This window comes from Anthonomus grandis, chromosome 16, assembly GCF_022605725.1.
Source record: "Anthonomus grandis grandis chromosome 16, icAntGran1.3, whole genome shotgun sequence".
Taxonomy (NCBI): Eukaryota; Metazoa; Arthropoda; class Insecta; order Coleoptera; family Curculionidae; genus Anthonomus; species Anthonomus grandis.
The window spans coordinates 10940795-10968133 of record NC_065561.1 but is presented as its reverse complement, the minus strand read 5'-3'; the positions used below and the strand labels follow the sequence as shown (position 1 = coordinate 10968133).

The window sequence follows — 27339 nt, the reverse complement described above, 5'->3', positions numbered from 1 at the left end:
TTATTGAACTAGCTGTATCTTCATGTTAACTCTTTTATAGCATTAATATACATCGGTGAAATTCTCTTATCTTCTAGCACTTGCCACAACTTGGCTACTGAGACACTATCACATACGGAAAATCAATAAATACCAATTTTATACCCATATTTTATTCATTGATTAGCTACATTGATCTTTAGTGTCTTCCCAATTAACAATCTTTAATTCGGGTTTTAATTACCTTTCCGTACAACCTAAGTTCAAAATTCAAAAATAGTGTAGTATAGTACTGATTAAATGTTTTTTTGCTAATTACCCTTAAACTATGTTATCGAAACTTATTTTTAAAATTAAAACCACTTTCTTATACCTAATCATATAACAAATATATGTAAATTATTACGTTTAGTTTGGTAGATTTGACCATGATCATGACCATAAAAGTCCCATCCCGCCGTTAATGGCTTTGATGCGTAGGCAACTCATTTGATTGCCATTGAAAATCGATTTACCGTATAATTTTGTTATTGTTTATTGTTATTTCATTATCGACACGAGGCATTATGTCTCTTTAACACTCTATATCCGTAATATTTTAATTAGATTTTAAAAGTGATATAAACCAGTAAACAATTATTTATGGTAAAGTTCTTTAATCAAAGAAAAGTAGCAGTAAACTTTTTCTAGATATAGCAAAGCATCACTAAAGCGGTATTTTTATTCTTCATTGAACACGAAACTCGTCTTTCCAAATTAAGAAATCGACCAGTGGATACTTCGAAAATCACTTTGTTTTAAGTCAATGACCAATTATTATTTTTTTTTTTGAGAAGAAAACTTTCTCTAATTTAATGCATTTTATTGTTTAGTTACACCAATAGCAATAACCTAACATGGCTGCAAAGGCAACAACAAAAACTGAAAGAACGCAAAGAAATGAGGCTAAGAGAGGAGCGACAGCCCCATGAAACGAGGCTTTTTTCCGAGTTGAGGCAAGTGCAGACGAGGCATATGAGGCCAACTGCAAGTCACCGATTAGGTAATTTTTTATATATATAGTTTAATTTAAGTTTTTTTTATAATAGCTGTTTGTTATCATGATATTTTATTTATTTCGAAAATTATATGATATATTTCTTTAGGCTAAAATAAATTACTTCGACCAGGCGGTACTGTTATAGTTAATGAAAATTATCAAATAATTAATTATTAAATAATAAATAATCTGTTTATTTCACAAAAATATACAATATAACACTTGCTTAAGACTAGACACCCAATTACTTTTAAAAGTTGAGCGTGTGTCTATATAATCATCAATTATTAAATATAAGCAGAAAATGCTTTTTATTTGTCGTTAGTCAGAACAACAGAAAAAGAGAAAAAAAATCTATGCACATACATGAATGAAAGAATAATAATATATATTATTGTAAAAACCAGTTCAGAGAGCTATTAGAATCTTTGATGTGCCACACATGCCGCACTAAATAGTCCGTGCGCCTATGTCGTATTTATTATCGTATGATATACATGTTTAAATCGCGAATTTTTATACGGAAAGAGTCATAAAGTAATGTTCTAAGCAATATTTAATCATTCCATTAAATAAATATTTTTTTTCTTTAAATTTATACATTTGATTCCTCAAATTTGGCTACAGACGCCCACGTACTATTTTGTTAGACGTCTGATCTTAGTCCCCGCCACTCACGCATGAAAAGTTGCACAGGTCCGGCATTAAAATTTATTTGTATTTAAAATTTCATTATTTGATATGTCTGAGTTTAGTTTTATAAAGTTAGAAATTCAGGATAGTTAATAGCAAGATAGTATTTAATATAAAGATAAGATTTAAGTACGTAAATGAGTTTAACCAAAAATTTTAATTTAATAAGTGTAGTTCTTGGCGCCATTAGTGGGGTGTTTATAATAAGTGATGAGAGTTTAAACATTCTAAGGTCTTTACGTATAATACCAAAACAAATCCATAAACACAAATAAAAAAACACACTTCTCACAGTAAATACTGCAAAAAATTTAGAGGAATATAGGCCAAATTCAAAATTCTCCATTTTCATAATCGTGTAAAAAGCAAAACCGGCAAAACCCATCCAATAGTAACCTCACATGACCTCTCTCCCAACTATTAAAGGTGATATACCCATCCTTAAAGATCTCTTTAAAAACACGACGAAAGTAACACAAAAACAGCCCAAAAATTCATCTGGGTACGGCCCCCTAATCCTCAAAATCAGTGGGATGGAGAGAGATACGCAATCACTTGGACAGCCTAAAGTAGGTATCGCCAGAATGTTTTATCTTTGTTTAATAGACTGCCTAAAAAGAGGTGAGAATTCTGTGAGTGCTGGGAGTGTTTAAAATGTTTTGTAAGATGCTTGGATTTTAGTCCGCGATCAATTTTTTGATATTATTCTCTTGTGATATTATGCTCTTTCTAAAAGCTGACATTTTCGAAAGAAAAATAAAAAATAGTGTAAAACACGGGGTTTTGTGTATATTTAAAATGATTTCATAAATAAATTATATAAAATTTAGGAATTTTAAACATGTATATCATGCGATAATAAATACGACATAGGCGCATGGACTATTTAGTGCGGCATGTGCGACACATCAATGATTCTAATACATCTCTGAACTGAACTTTACTAAATTATTCTATACAGATGATTCTCAATAAGCCAGCTTTTCCTTCCCCTTTAAGATACACCACCAGACGCCAATATACAAGATAAAATATGAGAAGCTGCAAATATGGAATACAATTTTTTTTGGTATATACCTTTTTTCTCTTAGTAGATTGAATTAGGCAAAATTTAGAGAAGAGTGGTCTTACACCAAAATATAAGCGCAAATATGTTATTGTCAAAAGCAGGAAAGGCGGTGAAAAATGGAATACCTTAAATACCTAACAAAATATTAAGTAACTTATGGTTCCTAAAGATTAACCGTAACTATAATGTCTTGAATGACATAATACTTGCATCAGTCGCAAAATTACTCGTCTTTTTCGACGTCTGCGCAATCATTAGGAGCCCAAGTTGAGCAGATTGAATACTGGACCTATAATTTACATTTAGTTTTAACTGTGCCGGTATATTTTGCAAACCATTGTCAGAATCCTCAGGTTTTACATCTTGGATTGAATCCTTAGGTTTTATATTTTAACTTAAGTTATTCTAAGCTGCATACGCTTTTGCCTTACTTTCAGTTTTTTTAATTACTGACTCATTTTGTTCTTTTTTTGTGTCGAGGTAATCAGAGTAGATACAATTATCTTGCATCCTCTGTTGCTTTATTCCGGATTGTGTTAAGGACGGGCGATATTTCAAATAGAGAAACAAACTACTGAGTTGCTTTTTGTGAATAAGTTCAACGTAAGTCAACTTCTGAGGCAGAGTCCTGATCTTTATTTTGACTAACAGCTTAAATTCTGACAAATGTATTGTTTTCGCATGATGTTCTAGAGCATGAAGGTTTGTCGACAGAAAAGTTGTAGAGCGTGAAGCCTCCGTGCCAGGAGCAGCCGAGACTTGGTCGGAAGGCGTAGGAGACGTGTATGCTAACAGTAATTCCTCTATTAGCTGCTTCTTTTTCCGCAGCAATAAAGCCAGCTTCAGAAAAAAATATTTCTATTAAAAGAGCAAATGCCAGTGATGCTAAAACCTCTCTTGGTGTAAATAAAGTGTATTCTCTATCATAAGCTCTACCAAATTATTCCATTATATCAAAAAGATATGAAAGAGCCCGTTGGTTTTGACGGATCCAAATATACAAATGTCCTCACTGTAATAAACTTATGGCCCCGTATACGATTTATCCTATGGCTGGAGCTTATGGGTTGAGTGCGGAGGCAGACATAAAATGTTAACGTGGTTGTCCCTTGCAAGGTCGATGATGTCGATATTGCAGATATGGCTGTAATGGCCGTCAAATACTAGGAGGATAGGATCTTCTTGAGTTGGTTTAATGTACTCGATAAAGTTACGAAAATATGAGACTGCATCCAACCTTATGGGTGTGCAACTCCTATGGACTCAGGAGGAGCACCACTCATATACTAAATATTCCTAGAAAAATAATCAAGGGGCTTATACGGTTACCAAAGGTCCCTCTATTTGCTGATTTATTAAATTGTCCAAATTATAAACGTTGTTCGGGATATAGGACGTTTGTTCTTCAAGAAGGTTAAAAAACCATAAACTTTTTCTTTTCAAAAATCTGCAGCTCTTGCAAATAATGTCTCCGTTTGCTTTCTTACTGACAAAGTTGGATGTCGTTTTAAAAATAAATGGGTGTTTGATTTTATTCCTTATGGGCACCTAATATGCCTTACGCTTTATATCCTGTCAATATGAGACCGTAAAATTTGGACTCCATTTTTAAAATATAATCAGCTAACAGCTCAGATGCCAAATTACGTAAGCTTGGTTGCTGCAGCTTGATGTGGTAAAACTGTGTTAATTTGATTCAGATGAAAGAGATAGAGATATTCCTTTTTTTTTTCTCTAACTCAAAAAGCTATAACATCAATATTTGAGGTTAGATCTAGCCTATCGTAACAAAAAAAAACAAGCAAAACACACAGTATCTTAAACTTTAATAGTTTGACCTTAGTTTTAGAATTAGAGGTTTTAGATTTAGAAAACCAAGGTATTCCATATTACATGCATATTCCATATTTGCACCTTCTCTTCTATACATAGAAGGATTGAAATTTAAATTCGGAAGAAAAAAATAACAGGCATAGATACCTCTTATAAAGAAAAAAGAATTAGACAGCTAGCGTAGAAGAAATATTTGCAAGATATGCTAAGGAAATTTGAATCAGTCATCTTGTCAAACTTTAAAACGCTCTTTGATTGATAAAAACCTTCACAAATCCCAAAGTCCTAAAGAAAGAAACGGAAGCATAGTTATACTTCGTCTTAAATAAGGAGAATAGAAAGATATATGAAGTTATCATCTTTAGTTCGACTATCTGTAGTCAATTCAATTGAACAATCTATTCAACCATTAATGCTCATTCCATGCTCATAAAAAGAGGAACTCGGCTAGGTGATGTAATATACCTAAAACCAGGCTAACCTTCTTCTTCTTCAGGTACCTATCCGTTTTGGATGTTTATTTTTATATGTAATTACTTTTACTGTATAAGCTGGAAATAGTTCTACTGAGCTTTTTCCAAACCAAGTCCGTAGGTTTGACAACCATGATGTTCTTTTCCTTCCGGGCCGTCTTTTACCTAATATAATACCTTTCCTCATTTTATGAATTGCAATAGAGATTATCAATCTTTGTGTCTCATAATATGCCGCATTTTCTTAGCATTTCTTTGTTTATAATATGAGCTGTCCATGGCATTCTAAGAATTCTTCTATTCAGCTACATCTTAAATGCAGTACATTCAACAATATGTTTTTATTATCAACGTAAAGAAAACGAAATAAATGATCATCAGGAAAAGAGATATAAATGGATATCACCCTTACGTCTACGGAACGAGAATTGAACGTGTTCAACAATATTGCTAGTTTGGAACCATCATAAATGAACATCGGGATAGTGCACAAGAAATTAAATGTCGTATAGGAAAATCAATAATCAGAATATTTCATGAAATGAGGCCATTTAAAAGTCACAACATATCTCGTGCAACGAAAAAAAGGCTAAGTGCCTATGTCTTCTGGTTTATTGTATGGTGTAAAATCCTGGACACTCAGAGAAGCCACCACTAAAAATCTGGATTTTCTAGATTTATCTACATGGTATCGTCGGCATATCGAATATTAATCAATCTGACTCCTTCATTCATAATACCTTCTTCTACTCCATTAAGGGAAAAATTTTTCGGCTTATAAGTTGAATATTTAAGGCAGGAAGACACAACCCTGTCTGAATCCACGTTGTCTTTTGACCTGTTGCGTTCGACTTCATCAAGTCTTAAGCATGCTGTCTGATTTCAGTAGATATTTTAAATGAATCTTGTATCTTTATCGTCCAATATTGAACGCGATCACATGGTTTTTTTATAATCGATTAGACATGCGTATAAATCACAGTTGACGTTTCTGCATCTCAGGATTAAGACTTGCACTTCAAAGAGTGCCTCTGTGATTCCGACTACATTAAAAAAAACCAAATTGGTTTTCGGGTATCTGTTATTAATAATATATGCACACGACTCATTAGACTGATAGCTAGATATCCTTTGCACTCCATTGCTTAAGGTTTTTTGGGCAACGTTATAAATTCTGACTGCAGCCATTTTTCGGGGATATTTCCGGAGTTGGAGATTCTGTTAAATATGTCGGTATTTCAGGCTATTTCTTTATCATCCAGCAGCTTCCAAAATTCAGCCTCTATACTGTCGGGTTCTATTGCTTTATTTTAAAGCAATGTTTTAGGCTTTGGAGAATGTTTAGCACACTAGACTGGTCAGACAATGGCGTAGACATCAACGGCAGTAAATGAATGTATCTAACGATTTTCTGATAATAATATCCTAATCTCGTTAAGATTTAAGGAGCTGTAAACTCCCAATTAACTATAGCAAGAAGAAGAAATAGGATCAAAAATTAATTTGCAAGGGTAAATCTTATAGAAATGAGAAATTGTTATAAATGGCTATAGCCTGGAGAGAATGAAGGAATATTTATATTTTAGACTGTTAAAACCGAAAAGAAATATCAAATAGGGAAAAAAACCAGAGAAATACGATAGGGTAGGATTTGGCTAAATAGATACTTAAAAACCCAATGATACAATAATACTTAAGCACCAGATCTTACAACGTTCTAACTAATGAATGAATGTCGTCTGAGCCTGCTTTTTTGCTTTTACTATAGCAATTTAATACACAATTTATATAAAAATGTAACAATGATGATAAACCTAAAAATATGAAATATCTTCAAACTTCTCAAAGAGGAGTTCGACTAGATGATAACCCAGGCTACTATACCTAACCAAACCTTACTACACTATACCTATTATAGCATACTTAACCTACCATATCTAATGCTTTTGGTCACTTGACTGGTCAGACAATGGCATAGACAGCAAATAAGTGTATCTAAGATTTTCCGATGATCTCGTCAAGACTCAGAAACAATAAACTATGACTTAATAACTAAAACGATAAAAGGAAATAGGATCAAAAAATTATATTGCATAAGACCAAGATAATAGAAACAAGCCGCAAAGAAATACGAAATGTGGTTATAGCTGACTAGATTCTGGAGATAATGGAGAAATATGTATACCTTGAACTATTGTGGACTAGTGAATTGGATAAACTGGACAGACCACGAAAATCAAACAGTTGAAATAATCAGAAGAATCCAAATGGATGCTTAAAAACTTAAAGATAGAATAATATCTATACAGCAGATCTTACAACCTTTTAATTGTGACATATGAATATCAAACTTAAGCACTCACTTAGATCAAACTGTCAAAAAATGCAAAATTCCAAATTAAATGATCTACGTAGAGAGTACGACTGGTTGATAGAAAATACATATATTAAAGGTAAAAGAGATATACTAAACGTTACGGAATACGTTGCAAGTCTAGTGGACCTTTGCAGGATAACGCTCATCAAAAGTATAAAAGATGTTATACTACATTCCAGAACTATTAAAAACCATCGCTAAGATACAGTACTAGGGTATGATCTCAAAGGAGAGAAAGGTTATGACTCTAAGTGGGTAGGCAGGTTGAATTAAAAGCAAATAGCATAAAACAGAGAATACTGGTGAGAAATAGGACAGTACCTATATCTGTTTGAATACCAAGTAGCTAAACAGGACAAGACAAGGAAGCAAAAATCAAAGCAGCTGCGTTGATTAAGTTGTCGGTCTTAATACTAAAGTCCATTATGCTTAAAAACTATTGAGAAACAGAATTTTATTCTAATAATACTAAAAATATTATGCACTGTTATATTATCTTTAACACATTAAAACTAAACATATGTCCTTAACATAGTTTACACTGTATTAATGTACTTCATAATCAGCAATACAAAAGAATATTTATTTATCCAGATGGCTACACGAGCGATACGACCGCATTCGCAGATGACGATGATGACTATACGATACCATTACATATCAATACGATGCATAGGAATGGCGTCACACCCAGTTCTTCCCAATACAGTACATTAAAAAGTAATTGCTCCACTATGCCTAAGAACGAACGCCCATTTATGAGTGTTAAGAGGGCACATGAAAAATATAACCAAGTAAGTAGCCTGTTTTCATTTAAAATAGCCTGTACAGTCTTATCATCACAATAATATACGATAATGTAAATAGAATTCATCTTGACCACTTGTGTTTTATTGGGGATTGGCTTGATGTGTTATCAGTCCATTATTATATAAATTTGATAACAAAAACTAAAATTATAAGAAGTACATCACTTTTTACGTCATGTTATAATAGTAGTAGTTTCCATTGCACATTTAACCTCACAATCACTCTAACCTCAAACAGACAATGGATCCCGCCTCAGCCCTAGCGGCCAATCCACATGGCCAAATTGTAAGGTCATCCTCAAGGAACGTGAGCGAGGATCACGTGGACAACAGCGGGCTACTATCATTGGTCGAGCGGAAATATAACGTGAGACAGAAGTATGCATCTCCAGAAAACACGGTGGGTAATGCGTGTGAAATTAACGGCCAAAATAACCCGAGCGATAACCCGCTGAAAGATGAAAATTCACGATTGGACGCTTTGGATGACTTGATCGCTAATTTGTCAAGTAGCTCTGATCATTCGAGTAACAGTCCTAACACTTCCACGGCATGGCCACAGGTACTAACTTTTAAATGTGTTTTTACTAATTATTTACTGTGTTTAATTTTTTTTTTGTGTGATTACTAATTTTCTTGATTTGTAAAATGCATTTAATTTTTTTTTAATTATTTAAATTAGGTATCTTTTATTACATAATGCGCATCTGATCGGTTAAATTCCCAAAGTTGCGAAATTTAATATTGATTAAATATCGTTACAAAATTTAAATAATTTAGAATATTTTCGATGAAATCCGAATATTTTATATATGTATATGTTTCTTTGAGTTTTTTATTTAGATAATTTTTTTAGCTTTTAAAAAAAAGAGCAAATAACACTAGTAACTTTTCTATTTTTGGTTTTTGTATTTGTCTGGAAATATTTTGGAAAATAAACAACTACAACTGTTTTATTATATAAGCCGAGTATTAAATTCCTCATAATTTTTAGAGACAAAACTCGTAATCGAAGTCTTAAATAAATTTATTGTTAAATGGGGTCTAGCCAAGGGTGGCTTTTTTCACTACGACCATTGTTGATCCCTGTCCCTATCTATTTAATACGTTCGCGAACAAGATCAGCTCTTTCAGTGGAAGCATCAGCAGATTGTCTTCACTCATCGTATGTGTGTAGAACCCTGTACCTCCTGTTCCACAGTACTCTTACTGTGTACTTTCCACAGTACAATTTGCAACCAAGTGTTCCATGGACTTCACAGCAAAATCTGCAGATGTGTCGGATAAGCCCATTTTGTATAAGTGGCTGTTGCATTTGTAGTGATCTGTGACTAGAGTAGTGACTTAGAGCTACATCTACCCTCCAGAATGAGTCGGAGCTCAGGAACATTTTTATGAAAGCCCATTGGTGTCATTCCAATATCACATCATCCTGGACGATATATGTTTCGCTCTCCTTTAAGGAGATCTCAATCAAGGATATCTTAATTAATATTGACCTGTATGTGCAGCCGCTCAGGGCCATAAAGATCGATTCCAGAATATTTTAATCCGGATTCCCTCATGTCCTTTTTCGGATAAGATTTCCACAAACCCCAATGTCGCATATAGTTTCGATTGGAAAATTGTCGTATCCTTGTAGCCGTCTTGCTTTCCAAAGGGTCCTTGTGGCCTTTTCCAGTATTGATTCGAGGTGCGGTTCTCAGGTAAGTTTTCTATCCAAGACGAGAGCCAGTTACCAGAAAATAGTACCCCGCCTTATGGGTATCCCTTAACCGCAGTGACACTTAGATCCGTGAATCCAAGTGAGGCCCTAATTGACCTTTGGTTTAGCATGCCGCTGACCTCTTTTACTATGGCAAGATCAGCTTCTCTATTAGAGAGTGCTGTTTCCATTGCAAGGAAGTCCGCGTTGCCTTGGATGCAAAGGTCTTTTTTATTTTTGGAACTAACTCCATAATAATTGATTTGCGCTTCTAATAGGCGATTCTATGCAAAGGTCTCATGGAGAGTGCCTCCACCCTGAGATACTGCTTCAATAATTTGTCTATTGGCTTCAACATAAAAGGATAGACTAATTGACCTGTAGGACTTGAAAGATTCAGGGGGTTTTGTCCTACCCTCGGCTATGAATATGATCCCTACCACCCTCTAAATTTTTGGAATACATCCTAATGTTTGTCTTCATTGGAAGTTGTTGCCATCTTTCGATAGAGGATAGCATTTCCTCTTAAAAACAGTGCCGGTGAAAGGCCATCTGGCCGAGTGACTTATAATTTCTGAAAGATTTCACAGCCGATTTCACTCTCTTAAAGGTCACTTTCTTCCTGTCTACCTGATTCATTGCCTTTCGCTAAATATGTGACCATGCTACTTGTGTAGTAGTAGTGTGAGTGTCAGTATTCTAAGCTCCAAACCTGCAGTCAGGAAAGTGAATTCTAAGAAGAAGCTCTAATGTCCCATTGAAAGTATCTGTATAGGTGCCATGTTGCGCATTTTCTCAAGATTTCTGGACCAAAAAAAATTCTGTTCAAAAAGGATTTGTTTATGATCCGACGTATAGTCCTGTTCAGAGACCCTTCAGTCAATAAAGAGATTTGTTAGTTATGACGGTCAGATCAATAATCTCTTCCCTAATGGTGTTGTAAAATGTTGAATTATTCCCCTTATTTGCAATTCACATGTTAGTGAGTATTAGGTATTCTAGAAGTAACTCACCCCTTTTGTTCGTGTCTATGCTTGGGGTCCATCAGTGTCCTTCTATAGCATCTACAATATTCCACTACTTCCTTTATATTGACGTGGTAGGTATTCAGACACTACGTCTGAATCTACTTGTCCCCCGGGAAGTAGGCTGAGGCAATAACGACCTCTCTCCTGCTTCCGTTTGAAGCCAACTCGACTACCACCACAACAGTGTCAACATTCCTATAATCCGTAAGAGGTAAATAGCTTATATCGGTGTTCATGATAAGCGGAGCTCTTGACTTGTCTGCACCCGTATCACAAATTACCTGGGTCTTTTGTTCATTGAGTCTTCGTATGCGGCGCTTTGATATCCAGGACTCTTGTCTTATACATAAGACTTATCCCTAAATTGATGGCGCCACCAGCAAACTTTATGCTAAATTACCGCCGATGCAGCCTTATCATAATGAAGATTTGCCGGGACTCAGGCATTTTTAGTTAGTTACCTCTAATTTGGAAGAAGGGCTTTCTTCCAACTCCACCGCCTTCAGTTACTACATCAATGCTTCCATTCTTATGTTCTTAACCTTGAATCTTAAGACAATTTGGCCAAAAAGTTGATTTCGTTACACTGGATGCTGATTTTTGGTTCACTAAAATGACCTTTGTAACAGGAGACATTTTTTTAGCGTTTTTAAATACTCGCCACGTTTTAACAAAGAGGCCTTGGTTTTGCCCCAGTAAGTAGATCAAAGATCTTGCTTGCCTCCAGCATAGTCGTGTTTGGGAAGAATCTTACTGCAACGTAATATAAAGGAATCTTGTGTTCCTCTATGGCATTCAGCGAGATTTCCTCCTATACTGTCAGGTCCGTGATGGTTACCTTCACCCATTCAGCTGACGCGCTATCCTTACAATATAAAACTAGAAATCCTGCCTTGTAAGTACAGCCCAGAAAAGCAGGTTTTGTGGCCTGCTACAATTTTGTTCAGAGTTATACTCTAAATGGAGTCCATTTGTTGGGTCTTAAGGGACAAATCTGGATAATCCCTTGCCAGAACCGCAATTTTGACTCCCCTTTTGATGTATTTGTATAAGGCAGTGGACACCTGTTTATTTGACTGCTGCAATTTGCTCGCGAGGTGAATGGTTTTTTATCATTGAGCCTCTTTTGTTCTGTAGTATTCAGGTGGCATCTCCTCTTCAGACCTTTGCCTTTTCGGGCCACATGTCCTGCCTTTGGTCCTTTGGTCTGCGGCCATTGGGTGTAGAGCCTTGGCATATATTTACTCCTTACAAAGGAGCTTTTAGGTATTCTTTTTTTACCGCTTTGGCCTCCCTTTATTGCTTGTTTTGCTGGCTAAGTTATTTCCGCTCCAGTTTCAGGTATGGATTTTTCTGCTTTTTTATTGTTTTAAAGACTTTGTGCTTGGTCACTTTTTTTATTTTCCGTTTTTTTGTGTACTTCCATATGGGTCCTTTGGGTGAAGAAGAAAAGACGGTCAAATCGGATTGGGAATTATTTAGTCTTTTCTCTCTTAGCTTGACTATATTTGCCAGGTACCCAAAACAGACATGACCATTCTGGGTCTCTGTTACCAGTGGCCTCGAGGAGGTTATAGCCGCACTACTACACACCCTAGCAGTTATCGCACAGTACTTACGAAAAAGAACAAAAAGCCTGAAAGAATCTACTACATATACTTTTTTATTCTATTGCAAGCTTCTGCTTTATTAAAATCTTTTTCAAATTCTTTAATATCCTTTTCTATATTTACTTAATTCTTTAAATTCCTTTAGATAAAAATATAGATTTTAATCAGCTAACATTGCAGTTTGAACAATCTACGTATACCTGGAGATCTCAGTCAACAAACAACGAAGGCATGGACATCTCTCCATCACACAGTTCTTCTCCGAGGCCCCAGACGCCCGCTTTTCCGGTTTTGGCTCGCACCCCTTACCTTAATGCTTCCACCCCATCTGTGCAGTTTGACTTGTCCCATGAGCGTCTGCCTCCCAAGAGTCCTACAACCCAGCGGTAAGCTTCTATAATTAACTACAATATTATCGGTATTATAACCACCTAGTTTTACTTAAACGGCATCATATTGAAAATCGAAAAATTGTAGATTTTTTATTTTTTATATAGCCGTCTTAGTTTTCCATCGGCCACACTTACGAAAAACGCCAAATGGGCGCTATCCCCCGAAAGGTAAAAATCAATATAAAAAAATGTGGATAACTGCAGTAAAGCATGATTCGATGTTTAGCATAGCGCACTATCATCTGCAAATAAATATGAGCATTATTTTCCGCACAACACCGCATATTAATTTCATTTTTAAAATATCTTATGTTATTATTAATATCGTATTACTTCTTATTTATTTTAATTTTTATCTCGCATGATCCTACATTTTTATTTTTATTATTGCATGACTTCTATCGTGTTGCATGTAAGAAAACCGATTTTGCGCGCGTTATCATTCTATAAAATTTTTTCTATGAAAAGATCTTACCAACTTTAATCACTTGTTTATTACCAACAATTTATTGTGAATACGACGCGCCAGATTCAGATTTAAACTCGCCTCCTAGCGGCGAGGGCTATTTATTACGTAGACCATTGTTCTGGAACATTCGGCAATACTCCACGTATGTCCCGAGATGTCGTGAGGTGTGCCTGCCGCTCGCTCCATATTCGCAGTCTCTTTCGGGAGGATGAGATGATTCCTAAATGCCAAAGAACAGCTCGTATATTTGAGTCAGGTTATGTTCACTATAGACCACAAAAAATACTGAATGACTGTTGATAAACGGAAATATTAGCGGATATTCCAGACATAATCTGAAGCTGCAACTATAATGCCGCAAAAGGTTTTATTTTGTATGTTTCATGGAGGATCTTTAATATACGAGAAGTAGCCGTCGATATCGCCAATTTTTTTGTAAATATTTAGAATTAAAGAGACTCAGTGTGACTTCTTATTTTCCAATTTCAAATTAAGATAAAAGCTATATTTTGAGCTTTACTTTACTACATTTCTCCTTTTTGTATATTATGATCATTGTTAATAATAAGTTTTTGATATACAGTCCATTTAACTTGAGACATCGCAATATCTCGAAAACTAAACATGTATCCAGAAAATGTTTCATGTGAAGTTTGAATGGTTTGCAGGGGGTCATAAAATGACGTCATTGGTTTGACCTTGAGTGGACGTCTTCAAGGTTAAATGAAGATCAACATTACTTTTTTGGATAGAAACCTCTATTTTTTTAAATAGTATCTGATTTAGCATTAAAAAATAAATAACTTTCATCTGACACTTTTTTACATGAGACCTCTCATTTTCAAGATATTAATTCTTGATTCTTTTGCGAATTTTTTCCTTAACAATGACATTTACCCTTGTAGGTAGTATCTGATGATCTATCAAAAGAAGTAAAAGTATCTTATGATAGAATTTTATTATCAACAGAATCGAAAACTTGAAAAGGAAACGTACAAAGTTCAAATAAAAGAATTTGAGACAAAAAAAGTCAGAAAATTATTTCAATAAATGTTCAAAGTGTTGACCTTCCACTTCTATACATTTTTCGTCTCGCTTCCCAAACGATCGATGAACAGAGTGAAGCATCTGTGGAGTTATCTGCCCACAAACCTCCATGATTCGCAGCTTCATATTTTCGGGAGTCGTTGGTGGATCGCAATATACGATCTCTTTCAAATAACCCCATAGAAAAAAATCTAAGGGCGTCAATCAGGTGACCGTCGTGGCCAGTGGACTGCTCCACCGCGACCTATCCAACGTCCATTGAAGTCACGATCCGACACTTGGCGCGCAACGCGTGAATAATGTGCAGGACAACCATCATGCTGGTACCACACATTTAGTCTCACTTCAAAACACATCTTCCAAGAATACTGGTAGAATCTCCAGCAAAAAGTTATGGTATTTTTGGCCTGTAAGAACACCATCAATAAAATAAGGTCCTTTGACTTTATCATTGATGATGCCACACCGAACATTCACAGACCATGGCCGCTGATGTTCTATCGCTCGAAACCACCTGGGATTTTCAAAAGTCCAATAATGCATGTTATGACGATTAACTACCCCATAGTTTGTAAATGAAGCATCATCGGTGAATAAGACGCGCAGAAAGAAATTGTTATTTTCATGCAATTAATTTTGGGCCCATTCACAAAACAACACTCGATTTTGGAAATCATTCCCGTGAAGCTCTTGATGTAACGACAAGTGATACGGATGAAACTTGTGGCGTTTCAAAATTCTCAGGACACTTGTTTTGGAGATTCCAGAAGCAGAAGAAATTGATCGTGAGCTGACTCCAGGATTATGGGCAACTGCAGCTGAGACGGCAATTTCATTATTTTGACTGTAATGCTTCTCTTTCGTGATCGATTTATCGTTCTCACACTTCCATCTTCTATAAAGTGGGTCACTACAGGATAAAATGATGCTCGCGATGGAAGTCACCGTTGAGGATGTCGCATGTTATGCAGTTCAATGGCTCTATTAATAATCCGTTCAGATTCACCATAGATAAGGAACATTTCAACTTTTTCATTTATTGTTAGGCATTCCATAGTCACTCAACATAATAGTCAAATACTTGATAACTAAACGAATACTGTGAACCAAAATATCTCTCATTTACTTTATTCATCAGTATTTGTTTACTATCGCCTGAAATACCTGATATAAACACGTGAGATCTGTTCACTATAGAAAATTTTCGCATCATAATAACTTACATTGATCATTAATCAACAATGCCTTGTCACAACAATATTGAAGAATTGCTGAACCAAAGCTATTCCTGTTTCTAATGTCATTATCAAGGAAAAAACTCGTAAAAGAATCAAGATTTAATATCTTGAAAAGCAGAGGTCGCATGTAAAAAAGTGTCAGACGAAAGTTACTTATTTTTTAATGCTAAATCAGATACTATTAAAAAAAGTAGAGGTTTCTATGCAAAAAAGTGAAGTTGCCCTTTATTTGACCTTAAAGACGTCCACTCAAGATCAAACCAATAACGTCATTTTATGGCCCCCCTGGAAACCATTCACATAAAACATTTTCTGGATACATGTTTAGTTTTCGAGATATTACGATGTCTCAAGTTAAATGGACCACCCTGTATGTATATATTCATGATAACTGTAATATTTTTCCGCAAATCTAGAAAGGACCGACCAACCTCTCCATCAGACCTCAACGGCGGCATGTCAGACAGCGAATACAGACACGTCATAACCCAAAGAAGTGCATCAGCAACTGGCTATCGAGAAAATCAAAATGGATCCTCCTCACCAACCGTCTATTACGGACAGTCTAGAAGAGGATCAGTAGCCTCCAGTGCAAATGACCAACCACCACATGAAGTGTCCGCGGCCCATGTTAAAATCGTACGAGATACCAGCAAGTTTTGGTACAAACCGACCATCTCAAGAGAAGAAGGTATTATTACTTTATGTTTACTTTAGAATTTTAACTAAACTTATTTAATTTTTTTAGCAATCAGTATGTTAAGAGACAAAGCTCCAGGTACTTTTGTTGTACGAGATTCAAACTCTTTCCCAGGGGCTTTCGGGTTAGCCCTACGGGTGGCACAGGTACCAGTTAATCTTCAAAATAAGTCTAGTAGTGGATCTGATGAGCTGATTCGTCACTTTTTGATCGAACCTACTTCCAAAGGAGTCAGACTAAAGGGATGTCCCAATGAACCGGTGTTTAGCAGCTTAAGTGCGTTAATTTATCAACACAGCATCACTCAGATCGCTTTGCCTTGCAGGCTAATTTTGCCAGAGAGAGACTTAAGGTACAAAACCAAGTCTTATACTTAAAACTATTTTTTAAGTATAACATGATATTTATTTTTAGTCCTCTGGCTCACCCAACTTCTACCCAAGAACACCTGCAACAAATCCAACTTCAGGGAGCGGCATGTAATGTTCTTTACCTTTGTACCTTAGAGATGGAGTCTCTAACAGGCCCACAAGCTGTAAAAAAGTCAGTGATGCAGCTCTTCCAGAGGACGCCTCTTCCGGAAGCCGTTGTAGTACACTTTAAAGTTAACGGGCAAGGCATTACCTTAACGGATAACAAAAGAAAGCTGTTCTTTAGAAAACATTACCCCATTAATACTATTAGCCATTGTGGAGTGGATCCCGAGGAACATAGGTGGCTCGTTAGTACGGAAGATGTTGGTTCTGCAAAGAGCTCAAAGTAAGTTGGAAAAATTCAGTAGTAAATTGGCTATTCGCTCTTGTTGGTAGTTTGTTATATACAGTGTGTCCCAGGATGAGTGAATTTATACGTAAAAATGACAATGACCCTTTCATAAATGAGTATTATTTGTGAAAACCATAAGATTATCTGAACCCTTATTAAGCACTAAATAGACGCTATTTCTTAGTAAAAAAGAGATACTCATCTGAAGAACAGGACTCTTACTTGATACGCCTGATTGACAGATCTTTGTCCAAGCCCTAATCATGTAATTTGACGCTGTAAGATTAGGTCTGTGTATTTCATGGTCTAATTGGAATATTTTTTCACAAGCTGTAGTTTTTGGACGATTATATTTTTTTTAAATATCGATCTTCTTTGTCGTTTCGAGTGGACATATTATAAGACGAATGCAAAAGTTTTTTAAGTTCAATGTTATTTATTTAGTAAGATAGCTAAGGTTTGTTTTTCTACACACTTACACGTGCTAAGAGGAAATAACCATTCACCGCACCACTTCCAAATAGTGTCCAAATCGGTGTGCGGTTGTTGGTAAGACGTTCAGGGGAACTCCGTATATTTGTATGTAGTCTGCAAATATTGACGCCCAACACTTTAGTTCTGAGATAAATCACACGTGGAAGGCAGGGACAGGAGTATGCCAAGGACGGAGCTCTCTGTAACTCTATGGATAGTGACGACATGGTTAGTGGATAGAATTTTGACATAGAATAGACCCTTCATCCTTACACTGTTTTTTAAGAAGTCTCCAATCCAATTTAACAAATTTTATTTTTTGCCAGGATGTTCTAGCTTATGCAACAGTCGTTTCCTAAGAACTCTATCAAATGCGTTAGCAAAGTTTAGGTAGATGACATTTATTGGTTGGTTTTTGTTCAAAGCTGATATCCAGTATACATGTATTGAAGTAGGTTTGTAATTGTAAAGCAACCGCTACGGTATTACGTAATTTTCAGTCAACAAAGTCTACATTTTATCTCGAACAATGTACTCCATAATTTTGCAAATAATAAATACTATGGGCTTATTGGCCTATGGTTACCTGCTAATAACTTGTCGCCTTCTTTATTAATTGGCGTGACTGCTTCGGCTTTTCACTATTCTGTTACATAGTTTTTTATGAATTCATTATCTTGCTCTTATTAACTGCAAGAGGGGCAGTTAAAACTTTATAGCTAAAACTTAATTTTTTTTATTTATATTTATTTTGGCATTAAATTTGTTATTGAGTTTAAGCTACAAGGGCAGTATAGGGTAGATACATCTTGTTCGGACTCTCCAGTGAAAAGTTTTCGCTAACTATTCCGTGACCCGCCATTTTATTTCATATATAGGTTACATTAGACAAAATTTTGAGATATCGACGAATTAAATTAAAGCATAAAAATAACTTTTTAGTTGTTAATTGTTTTATTATTTTGTAATTTATTAGTGAGATGGACGATAGTGAATATTTATCATATGTCAGCCTACTTTTTGAATAAAATAAGAATTTGACAATTATTAATTTATTTTTTTAACTTCTTTGCACTTTGTCGTACGCTGTTATCTTTTTTTTAATAAATTTGGTATTTACAAGCTGAACGAACTTCAATTAGAAAAAGTAATTGTAATAAATTTTAACATTCTTGGTAGCCTTCTTCCACTCCTGACTGTAGACCTCTTCCAAATCTGTTCACCTTTTTCCATATCTAGCACCCCGAATTCAATTGCTTCCTGCAAAATTTTGGATATCGTCTCGCCATCGTCTCTGGGTACTACCAATGGCTCCTTTTTGTCAAATGAACATTCTATGTGCCCATTTTTAGGTCATCCTGCCTTACTATATGGCAAACCCATCTCCATTTTAGTTGCACCATAACCTTACATTCGACACTTTATTTCTCCTACGAATCTCCTGGTTTCAAACTTTATGCCTTAATATAATTCCTATCATAATCCTCTTCATTGCTCACTGGCAAGTTTGCAGCCTCTTGGCAAGTGCCGGTAATTGCCATTGTCTAGAGTCCATATATGAATTAGCACCAGCATCACACCTTCCTTTTTTAAATTTATCGGAAATTCACAATATCAAATTCACAAGTTTACCTAAAGCTGCACAGGATAGGCCTATTCTTCTTATGGTCTTAGAAGATTAGTTTCTTTGCAAGCTGATATTTGTAAAAGAGTAAATTAGCTGATAAAGTAAATCAAACTATACTTCTAGGGGTTGGTCATTAACAGTTTACAGCTGGATGTTTCCTGTACTCGTGATCTTTGTATTGTACAAGTTTTTTCGCAAGTCCAATTTGTAGCGATGTTGTATCGCAGGCAAATTGTAAATTGTTTAGACGCACTCCATCAATATTAATCCTGAGTTCTTGCCAGTCAAGTTTTTTGGGGACAACCTCCAAAGCAAGGGTAAACAGTTTTGGTGCGATGCTATCTCCCTGTATTGTTTCTCTTTTGATTGGAATATGTTTTTAAATTAATCATTTATCTTTACAAGAATGGTAGCATTATTATTGATATATTCGTTCCTTGTTGATCAACCGCTTGGTTATTATTTTTGTAAACAAATTATATAAGTGTAATAATAAGCTGAAAGATAATTTTTTATCTATGTCCTTTCCGTCTCCTTTGTTGTATAACAGAATGATTTCTGCATTCTGCATTTTTCCTTCTGTTAAACATTCACTAAGCAATAGTCCTACATGTATATCATCCATCAATGTCTGACCTCCTATTTTAGTAATTTCATTTGATCTTCTCCTGTACTCTTTTTGTCTTTCATTTAATATACTCTGATGTCTCCAATTCTCCGATATTTATTTCTGAGACTTCTTCAGATCCCACAATTTGCATTATTTATCTTTAATATTGACAGCTCTGGACTCTAAGACTGTACAGGTTTATGTCGAAGCCTTGAATAGCAATCGCCATCTCTCTACGATCGCTGACTCTAACAACCTCTTTCTTGCTTTAGCCATTTTTGACTTCCCATTTTATAGTTTGAACTTTCATTCTTTTATTATCTTCGACTGTATTACTTCTTAATTAGCTCATTATTGGGGTATCTTAAATGTTTTCGGATGTTCCTATTAATTTCATGTTACGATTTTTATATCCTTGGTTTTCTCAATTCAATTGCCCCTGTATTTTATTAGATTTTTTATGTGTGGGCTGATTTTACTCAAATTTTCCCTTGACTAAAAGTATTGCAATTTGAATATTAACCCAATAGTGCATGAACTTATAAAAATTGTTTTTTATGTATTTTTCTTTATGAATTAGGTAAATGACTTAAATTGGATATAAAAATAAATATACAAAAATCAAATATTAGTTTTTATTAGTGTATTATGATCCGCCCCTCAAAAGAGACTCCATGCATAAAATACATAAAATTAATATTATTTAGTTTATATGGTAATTTTCAAAACAATTTTTTGGATGAAGTCCACAGTGACATTTTACACATATAAAGTTACTTTTCTTCTTGCATACTTGGCACCTTCGATCAGATTCATTGTACCGAATTAAATGTCTTATATTATCAATTCTAGAGGCTTTATGAAATGGAAGCCAGGTTTTTCCTCTACTTGGTTTTTTACCATAGGACTGTAAAAAACTTAGGGCGATATACCTCCGAAATTCCAGTAAGGAGGCACAATTTGCATCATTTGGTCTTAGCTTTTTCATAAGTACCCAGCTATTTGAGATGCTTGCATCTAATAAATATGAAACTATTGGCCAATACCATTTTCGCTGTCGCATTCTTGTCCTATACAAAGCAATCAGCCCATCCATTTTATCAACTCCTCCCATGTGTTTATTGTATCCAGCTATAATTTTTGGTTGCGGAATTTGTTTTTTAGTTTTAGTTTCCTTACACCATCTAGATGTGGTAACAATGTCATTTCTTTCGAAGTTGGTACCCAATGTCACAACCTTGTTGTCCTTCCATTGTACAAAAGTAACGTTATCACAAGAAACAAAACAGTGGCTTCCCCTTGGTTTTGATTTTCATGAAGTACTTTCAGGAAATGGACACTTTTCCGTTCGAATCTCTCTTACTGTTGCCGTTGCACAAATTTTATTTTCCGAGAGATGGTTCAGTAAACTCAGGCTTGTAAAATAATTATCAAAAAATTTTATATCCCTGGTTAGAAGGCACTTCCGATTTATGTAGTAAGGACATAACCACGTCTCCACCAAGACCAAAAACTTTTTCTGCATCTGATTTGCTAGTGTAAATCTCAAAAGAAATCATGTACCCATTGGACTGCAAAGAGTCTAGTTTTTGAAGCCGAATCTTATCGGCTTGCCCTTGATGTACTGTTTGGCATAGTGTTTGCCATAGTAGGGTATCATGCTTTCATTAATTGAAAGATTTTCATCCAAACCCCCGTGTTTTTTGAAATTCTCATTCAGTGAGTTCAGTAGAGGGCGAATTTTGTAAAGCCGGTCACTGCGATCAATATTAGCATTATCGTTGAAATGGATGTGGCGAAGTAACACTCATTCACGCACACACACACACACTATTTAGTTGCATGCTATTTTTTAAAATGTTTGGTATATTTTCTGTTGGATTCCAAAACATCCTCTTGTTCGGATATTTTGCATAACCTGAAAGAAGCATTTCTACAAGAAGTAGATATAACTCTTCTTTTGCGAAATTTAGCTCCTTATTTTTTTGTTGGCCGTATTTATTGGTTTCCTCAACAATTTTCGATGTAAGATCTTCATCGAAAAACAGTTTTAAAAAATCTAACGGATTTTGGGCTTCTTTTGCTTCTTAAGATGGCTTTCGTGGCACACAGTTTTCATTCATAGAAAAAATGGGGGGATCTGCATTCCATTCATATAGCTTTCTACCTTTAGGGGTTGAAAAATTGCCTTGACTTATACTTGACCCAGGTTTAGAAACCAAATCTGCTAAAGGTACTAGATCTTCTTCATCAAAATCATCTTGTTTTCTGGCTCTTACTTCAAAATTCTGCTGAAGTATTCCACGGCATAAGCGATTTACATCTCCGATATGCTCATCATCAGAGCTGTCGCTGTCTTCTTCTGTGTCTTCGCCTAGGTCATCAGGAATAACAATGTAAACATCAAGATTTTGTTGAACTTCACCGTCATTTTCTTCAAATAATGTCTGCAGTTCATGCAGAGATAATCTGCAAAATACGAATTACGAATTATACTGAGGATTGTCTATTTTGCATTAATTGAGTCCCTTATAAGGGTCAGAACAAAAATGTATGTCTAAGACAACAATAACATATTTTTGTTTTGCAGACAAAATTGTATGATGATTCTAACCTCAAACACAATATATTTACTGAATTTCTTTACCCTGGTTTCAAAACCTATCGATATAAAAAATTAAAACTTACCCTCCATTTCGAGTAAAGTTTCGGAGGCATGGTCACATAAAAATACAAAATCAAAACACTACCTCCGATGTCTGCACATGAACTGATTTTACAACAAATAGCGAACGTCTAGACAAATGCACGAGATTATGAAAACATTATAAGTGCGCATGTGCTTGAAACCAGTGGCGTCCCTTTTAAGGGACTCTACGTACTAATAGGTTAATTAGAATGTTATTGTGGGGTTTGTTGTTGCTATTACTGATTTGGGTGTTGCCGGTTGACCTAGTTTAGAATTTAAAATATGTTTAAAAGTAGTTTTGTGCCGACTTAAAACTTTAACTGTTGAGTATTTTTGTTGCTTGAGTTTTCCTCTTTCAGATCTGTATAGTTGCTCGGGCTATACGGTGGTTGCTGCCAGTTTAAAACTATGATATCCTGGAATATATATATATCCTTTCTATGCGTTGTTTCTTTAGTTTCTATGGCCAATGCCAAACTTATCTACACTTGGCAAATCCTTACTGGCGCCCTGGATCTTAGCATTAGAATCCCCCATTATTATAACGTAATGGCCTTCTTGTTGTTTTTCACCATAGTAATGTCTTCATATAGTTATTCAATATTTTTAACATCGGAGGTACTAGTTTGGCTATAGACCTGCACTATCTGTAAACTGTATCTGTTGTTAACTTTCAGCAGGATACACATAACTCGTGGTGCAAACGATTGCATGTTTTAGGTAAGGTACTCTGTTTTTTAGGCATCTGTTTACGGTCAAAACAACTCCTTTACTTGATAGTTTGTTTCCGAGATGTTCTGATATAACAATGTCCAGCTTTCAGGGTGGTGAATAATTTTCCTTTTAGTCTTATTTCAGTAAGACCTAGAACAGTCTCAGTTTATGTATCTCTAGAAAAGTAACAGTTCATGTATTGCAATTCTTATTCGAGTCTTTCCATATGTTTTTGGAGGCTCGGTATTCGGACATTATAGGTAGCAATTATAAGTTTTTTCTTGAAAATATGTGTAGGTATGTTTTTCATAGTAGCCTTAAATATTATATATGATTACTTAATAAATTAAAACTATTTTATGTATTTTTTTTCAGTCGTATATTTGGTTTTGTGGCACGTAAACCGAATGTGAGCAACTCCGACAACCAGTGCCATCTATTCGCCGAGCTCGACCCAGAACAGCCCGCTACTGCTATCGTTAACTTTGTAAATAAAGTACTGACATCCAATGGTATCAAACCCAATATCGTCTAAAATGTTTAAGAATTATCAAAAAGCTTTAACACATCACTACTAAAGTTTCAGTATTGTTTAATAAAAGTAATAGTTACGTTTAATTAAAAGAAATTCATTTGGTGTATATTGAAAATTAACACGTATTGCATTATCTTAAGTAGCAAACATGTTAAACAAATCTTTCAGTCATGTTGTATATGAGTCTACTTATCTTTAAAAATTTCACAGCTAGTCTTTTTTATTATTTAAAATTATTTTAACTTGTAAGTTTATGTTGTAAATATTATTATTTTAAATTAACACTTTAAGTGTTATTGTGTATACTTGTACTGTCGAAGTGTTTGTATTAAAAATACGAGCATTTTCGTTGTTTTAACCTCGACTTTGTTAGTGCTTTTGTTATGAAAAATTATAACAAAAAACCACTTGAAATAGGTCATCATTTATGTAGAGTATTTTCAGTAATCTGCATAAACTAAAAAAATTATAATATATGATTATTTACTCTATATATTTCATGTCATTTTGGTGTTTTACAATTCGTCGTCGTCTTTTTCATATCACACTAACATTGTCATTATATACAATCATTTCTATGTGTTGGTAAATAGAGAGCAGGGTATATTTAGTATATTATATTATATGTTTAATAATTTTATTTGTATTATAGCATTTTCTTTGATTTTAAAGATAAAATCGCAATATTTATACTATTTAATAAATATTATCCAGGAATCTCCATTAGAAACGATAGAAACGAGAAAGCTTTCAAACAATGCCATATTATTTATTGTAATTCTGTTATAAGAACAAATCAATCCCAGTTATTATTGTTAGGATTTAAAAGTGTCAACAATCAAAATCAAGAGAATTAGATTATATCGAAGTTATATTTAAAAGAAATGTATTACGTAATAATACATATAATTGTAGAAATAAAGTTACTAATTCAAAAGGTTAGTTGTTTGATTTAATGCCCGAAATTACAATGTATTTAAATGGATTCTCATAATAGCTAATTAAAAATAAATCAAGCTATTAAAAATATACCAATAGCAGAATATTATAATTACGTTGCCACTATTTATTAACTGAGATAAACAATAAAATGCGTATTTGTAGAAAATTTATGTTAGCCTTTTTTTTAACACTGCTGATAGGTTATGCCACACATCGGTGAGATCAGAACATCATTAAGCCATAAAAGAGCTTAAGCTATTTACGTTTAAATAACTTGGTGCGTAATTATAAAATCCAGGATTTATTTGAATCGCTCATTTGACTCATTTCAAAAACCACATAAGTCAATTTTTTCCAATATGTCATTTTTGCCATGAAACGGCTTGTCATGTGTTCCTACACGTTATAGGCAAAAACCACGCAGTCAAATATACCGATATAGAAATGAACCGACTCATTGTCGAGTGGGGGCGTCATCATGACGTTTCTTCTGTGTGGCTATTCTTAGTTGTTTAGTGTTTACATTCTCAGTTTGTCGTTGACTGTTAGTCGTCGTAACGTTTTTTATTTTGGTACGTAAATATCGTCGATAAAAACGTCTGATAGTTTAAGTAGTGAAATAGAAGATCGACCAGAACCTCTGAAAAAGAGGCAACGGTGACCAGAATCATACAAAAAGAATATTATCAAGAAATCAAAAGTTAAGGGAGAGAGAAGGGAAAGAGATATTTTAATATATTTTAGATGTAAAATGGCATACTTTGAAAATCTTACTCAAGATGATTTGGCATTTTCTATTAGTAAAATCAATTCTTTTCAAACTAAGAATGAACAGGATATTTGCGTGCAACAGCTTATTGAAAAAGAAGCAGTGAAGACCCACCGAACACTAAAGAAGGAGCTGTACCTAGAGAATATGCTTTCAAATATTTCATCGTTACAAGATTGAAAAATAAAGTCGTATGCAAGGAAGCTTTTATCTCCATTTTTGGCATAACAGAAAACCGAGTAAGACGCCCATGCGACCTACTTGTTAGATCGGAAACTCCTCATGACAAACGAGGCCAACATCCCAAGGCCAATACTACACGGCCTGAAATTTTAAAAGAAATACACGATCATATTATGGACTTCCCTCGAAAGAGAACTCATTACTCAGGCAAAGATATTGAATATTTAGATGCAAGATTGGATGTTAAAACCATGCATGATTTGTTCAGAAGAAAACATCCGAATTTAAAAGTTACCTATGCGTTCTACGCCAACTATTTCAAAAACACTTTTTCTTTACGGTTTGGAAGACCACAGGTCGACACATGCATTACTTGTGAAGAATTAGGGGTCAAAATCAGGAGCCCCACTTTAGGACATAGTGCGAAAATGGCAGCCGACGCAGAGCTCGCGGTTCATAAAAGACGAGCGAAAAAATTTCATAACAAGATTGCAGCTGTAAAAGAAATTTGTCAGAATCGGGACGATCTGGCTGCTTTAACGTTTGATTATATGCAAAATTTGCCACTCCCAAATATACCAATACAGGAGATATTTTACCTTAGACAACTATGGGTCAACTGTTTTGGGATCAAGAATCTCAAAACTAATGAATCCGTATTATAGAGAAAAATAAAGCAATGTGACCATATATATGTCCCTGGAGAGTATTATGACATAATGTCAAAGGCAAACCCAAGCTTTTCCGTATTTTTGTTTTCAAAGCGTGAAGTCATGAATTTTTCAAAATGGTGGCCTACCTACTATAAGAGAACATGCCTATCAGATGAGAGTTTTGGAAGACACGTTCCAAAAGAAAATAAGCAGTCATTTTCTCCATCCACGTATATGTCCTTGGAATATGATAGGAATAAAAAAGAAGCCATTGTTACCAGACAGTTCATTGATGGCTTAAGTAGACATACGTTCCACTTGGTTAGAAACAAAGCTATGGAAATATCTTTACCAGACAAGCAGGCTTATCCATTAGGCACGTTCCCATAAGTCACATAAAAAATTGAAAACATCAAACAGTCAGAAATAGCATCCTTCAACAGCATATGCCATTTTATGAAGAAATGTTTCGATGGCCAACAGGAGAAGAGCAAGATTTCCAAGAGAATGTCGAGAATGACGAAGATTTTGACTATGTACCCTAAATATTATTTTATCTACCTGTTTTTTTTTTTTGTTTGAATTTATAATTATTTTTGAATAAATATTTTAAACATGTAATTTTTATTTTATATCTTCCTAAAAATGCAAAAAACAATTTAACAAATTTTCACCGTGCAAAAAAAAAATAAATCAACATTTTTATTTATTTTTTTTTAACAACAAATTCTAGTTTTTTGGAATTTTTCTCGATGCGCTTGCTTTTGGTAACTAGTCACTTCAAATAAAAAATATTTATTTCTACTAAAAAAACATACTTTTTTAAATAATCAGTTTATGTTTCCTGAAAATTATACTTTTTTGACTTACGTGGTTTTTGAAATGAACGATTCATTTGTACTAAATTGGAAACTAGA

At 34.6% G+C, this 27339-nt stretch overlaps 1 protein-coding gene across 8 annotated transcripts in view; it reads left to right on the top strand.

The window, feature by feature from the left end:
* LOC126745591 (tensin-1) overlaps positions 1-24430 on the top strand; it is a 572168-nt gene extending 547738 nt beyond the window's left edge. The window contains exons 17-25 of one of the 8 annotated variants that reach the window (XM_050453497.1): positions 852-1021; positions 8058-8257; positions 8511-8834; positions 12796-13001; positions 13113-13175; positions 16178-16452; positions 16510-16813; positions 16876-17220; positions 23716-24430. In XM_050453497.1, the coding sequence (XP_050309454.1) occupies positions 852-1021; positions 8058-8257; positions 8511-8834; positions 12796-13001; positions 13113-13175; positions 16178-16452; positions 16510-16813; positions 16876-17220; positions 23716-23875 (2047 nt within the window). In that variant the 3' untranslated portion in view covers positions 23876-24430. The remainder of the gene's footprint in view (positions 1-851; positions 1022-8057; positions 8258-8510; positions 8835-12795; positions 13002-13112; positions 13176-16177; positions 16453-16509; positions 16814-16875; positions 17221-23715) is intronic. The other 7 variants (XM_050453499.1, XM_050453500.1, XM_050453502.1 and 4 more) reach the window with 7 other exon arrangements.
* Positions 24431-27339: the final 2909 nt, after the last annotated feature.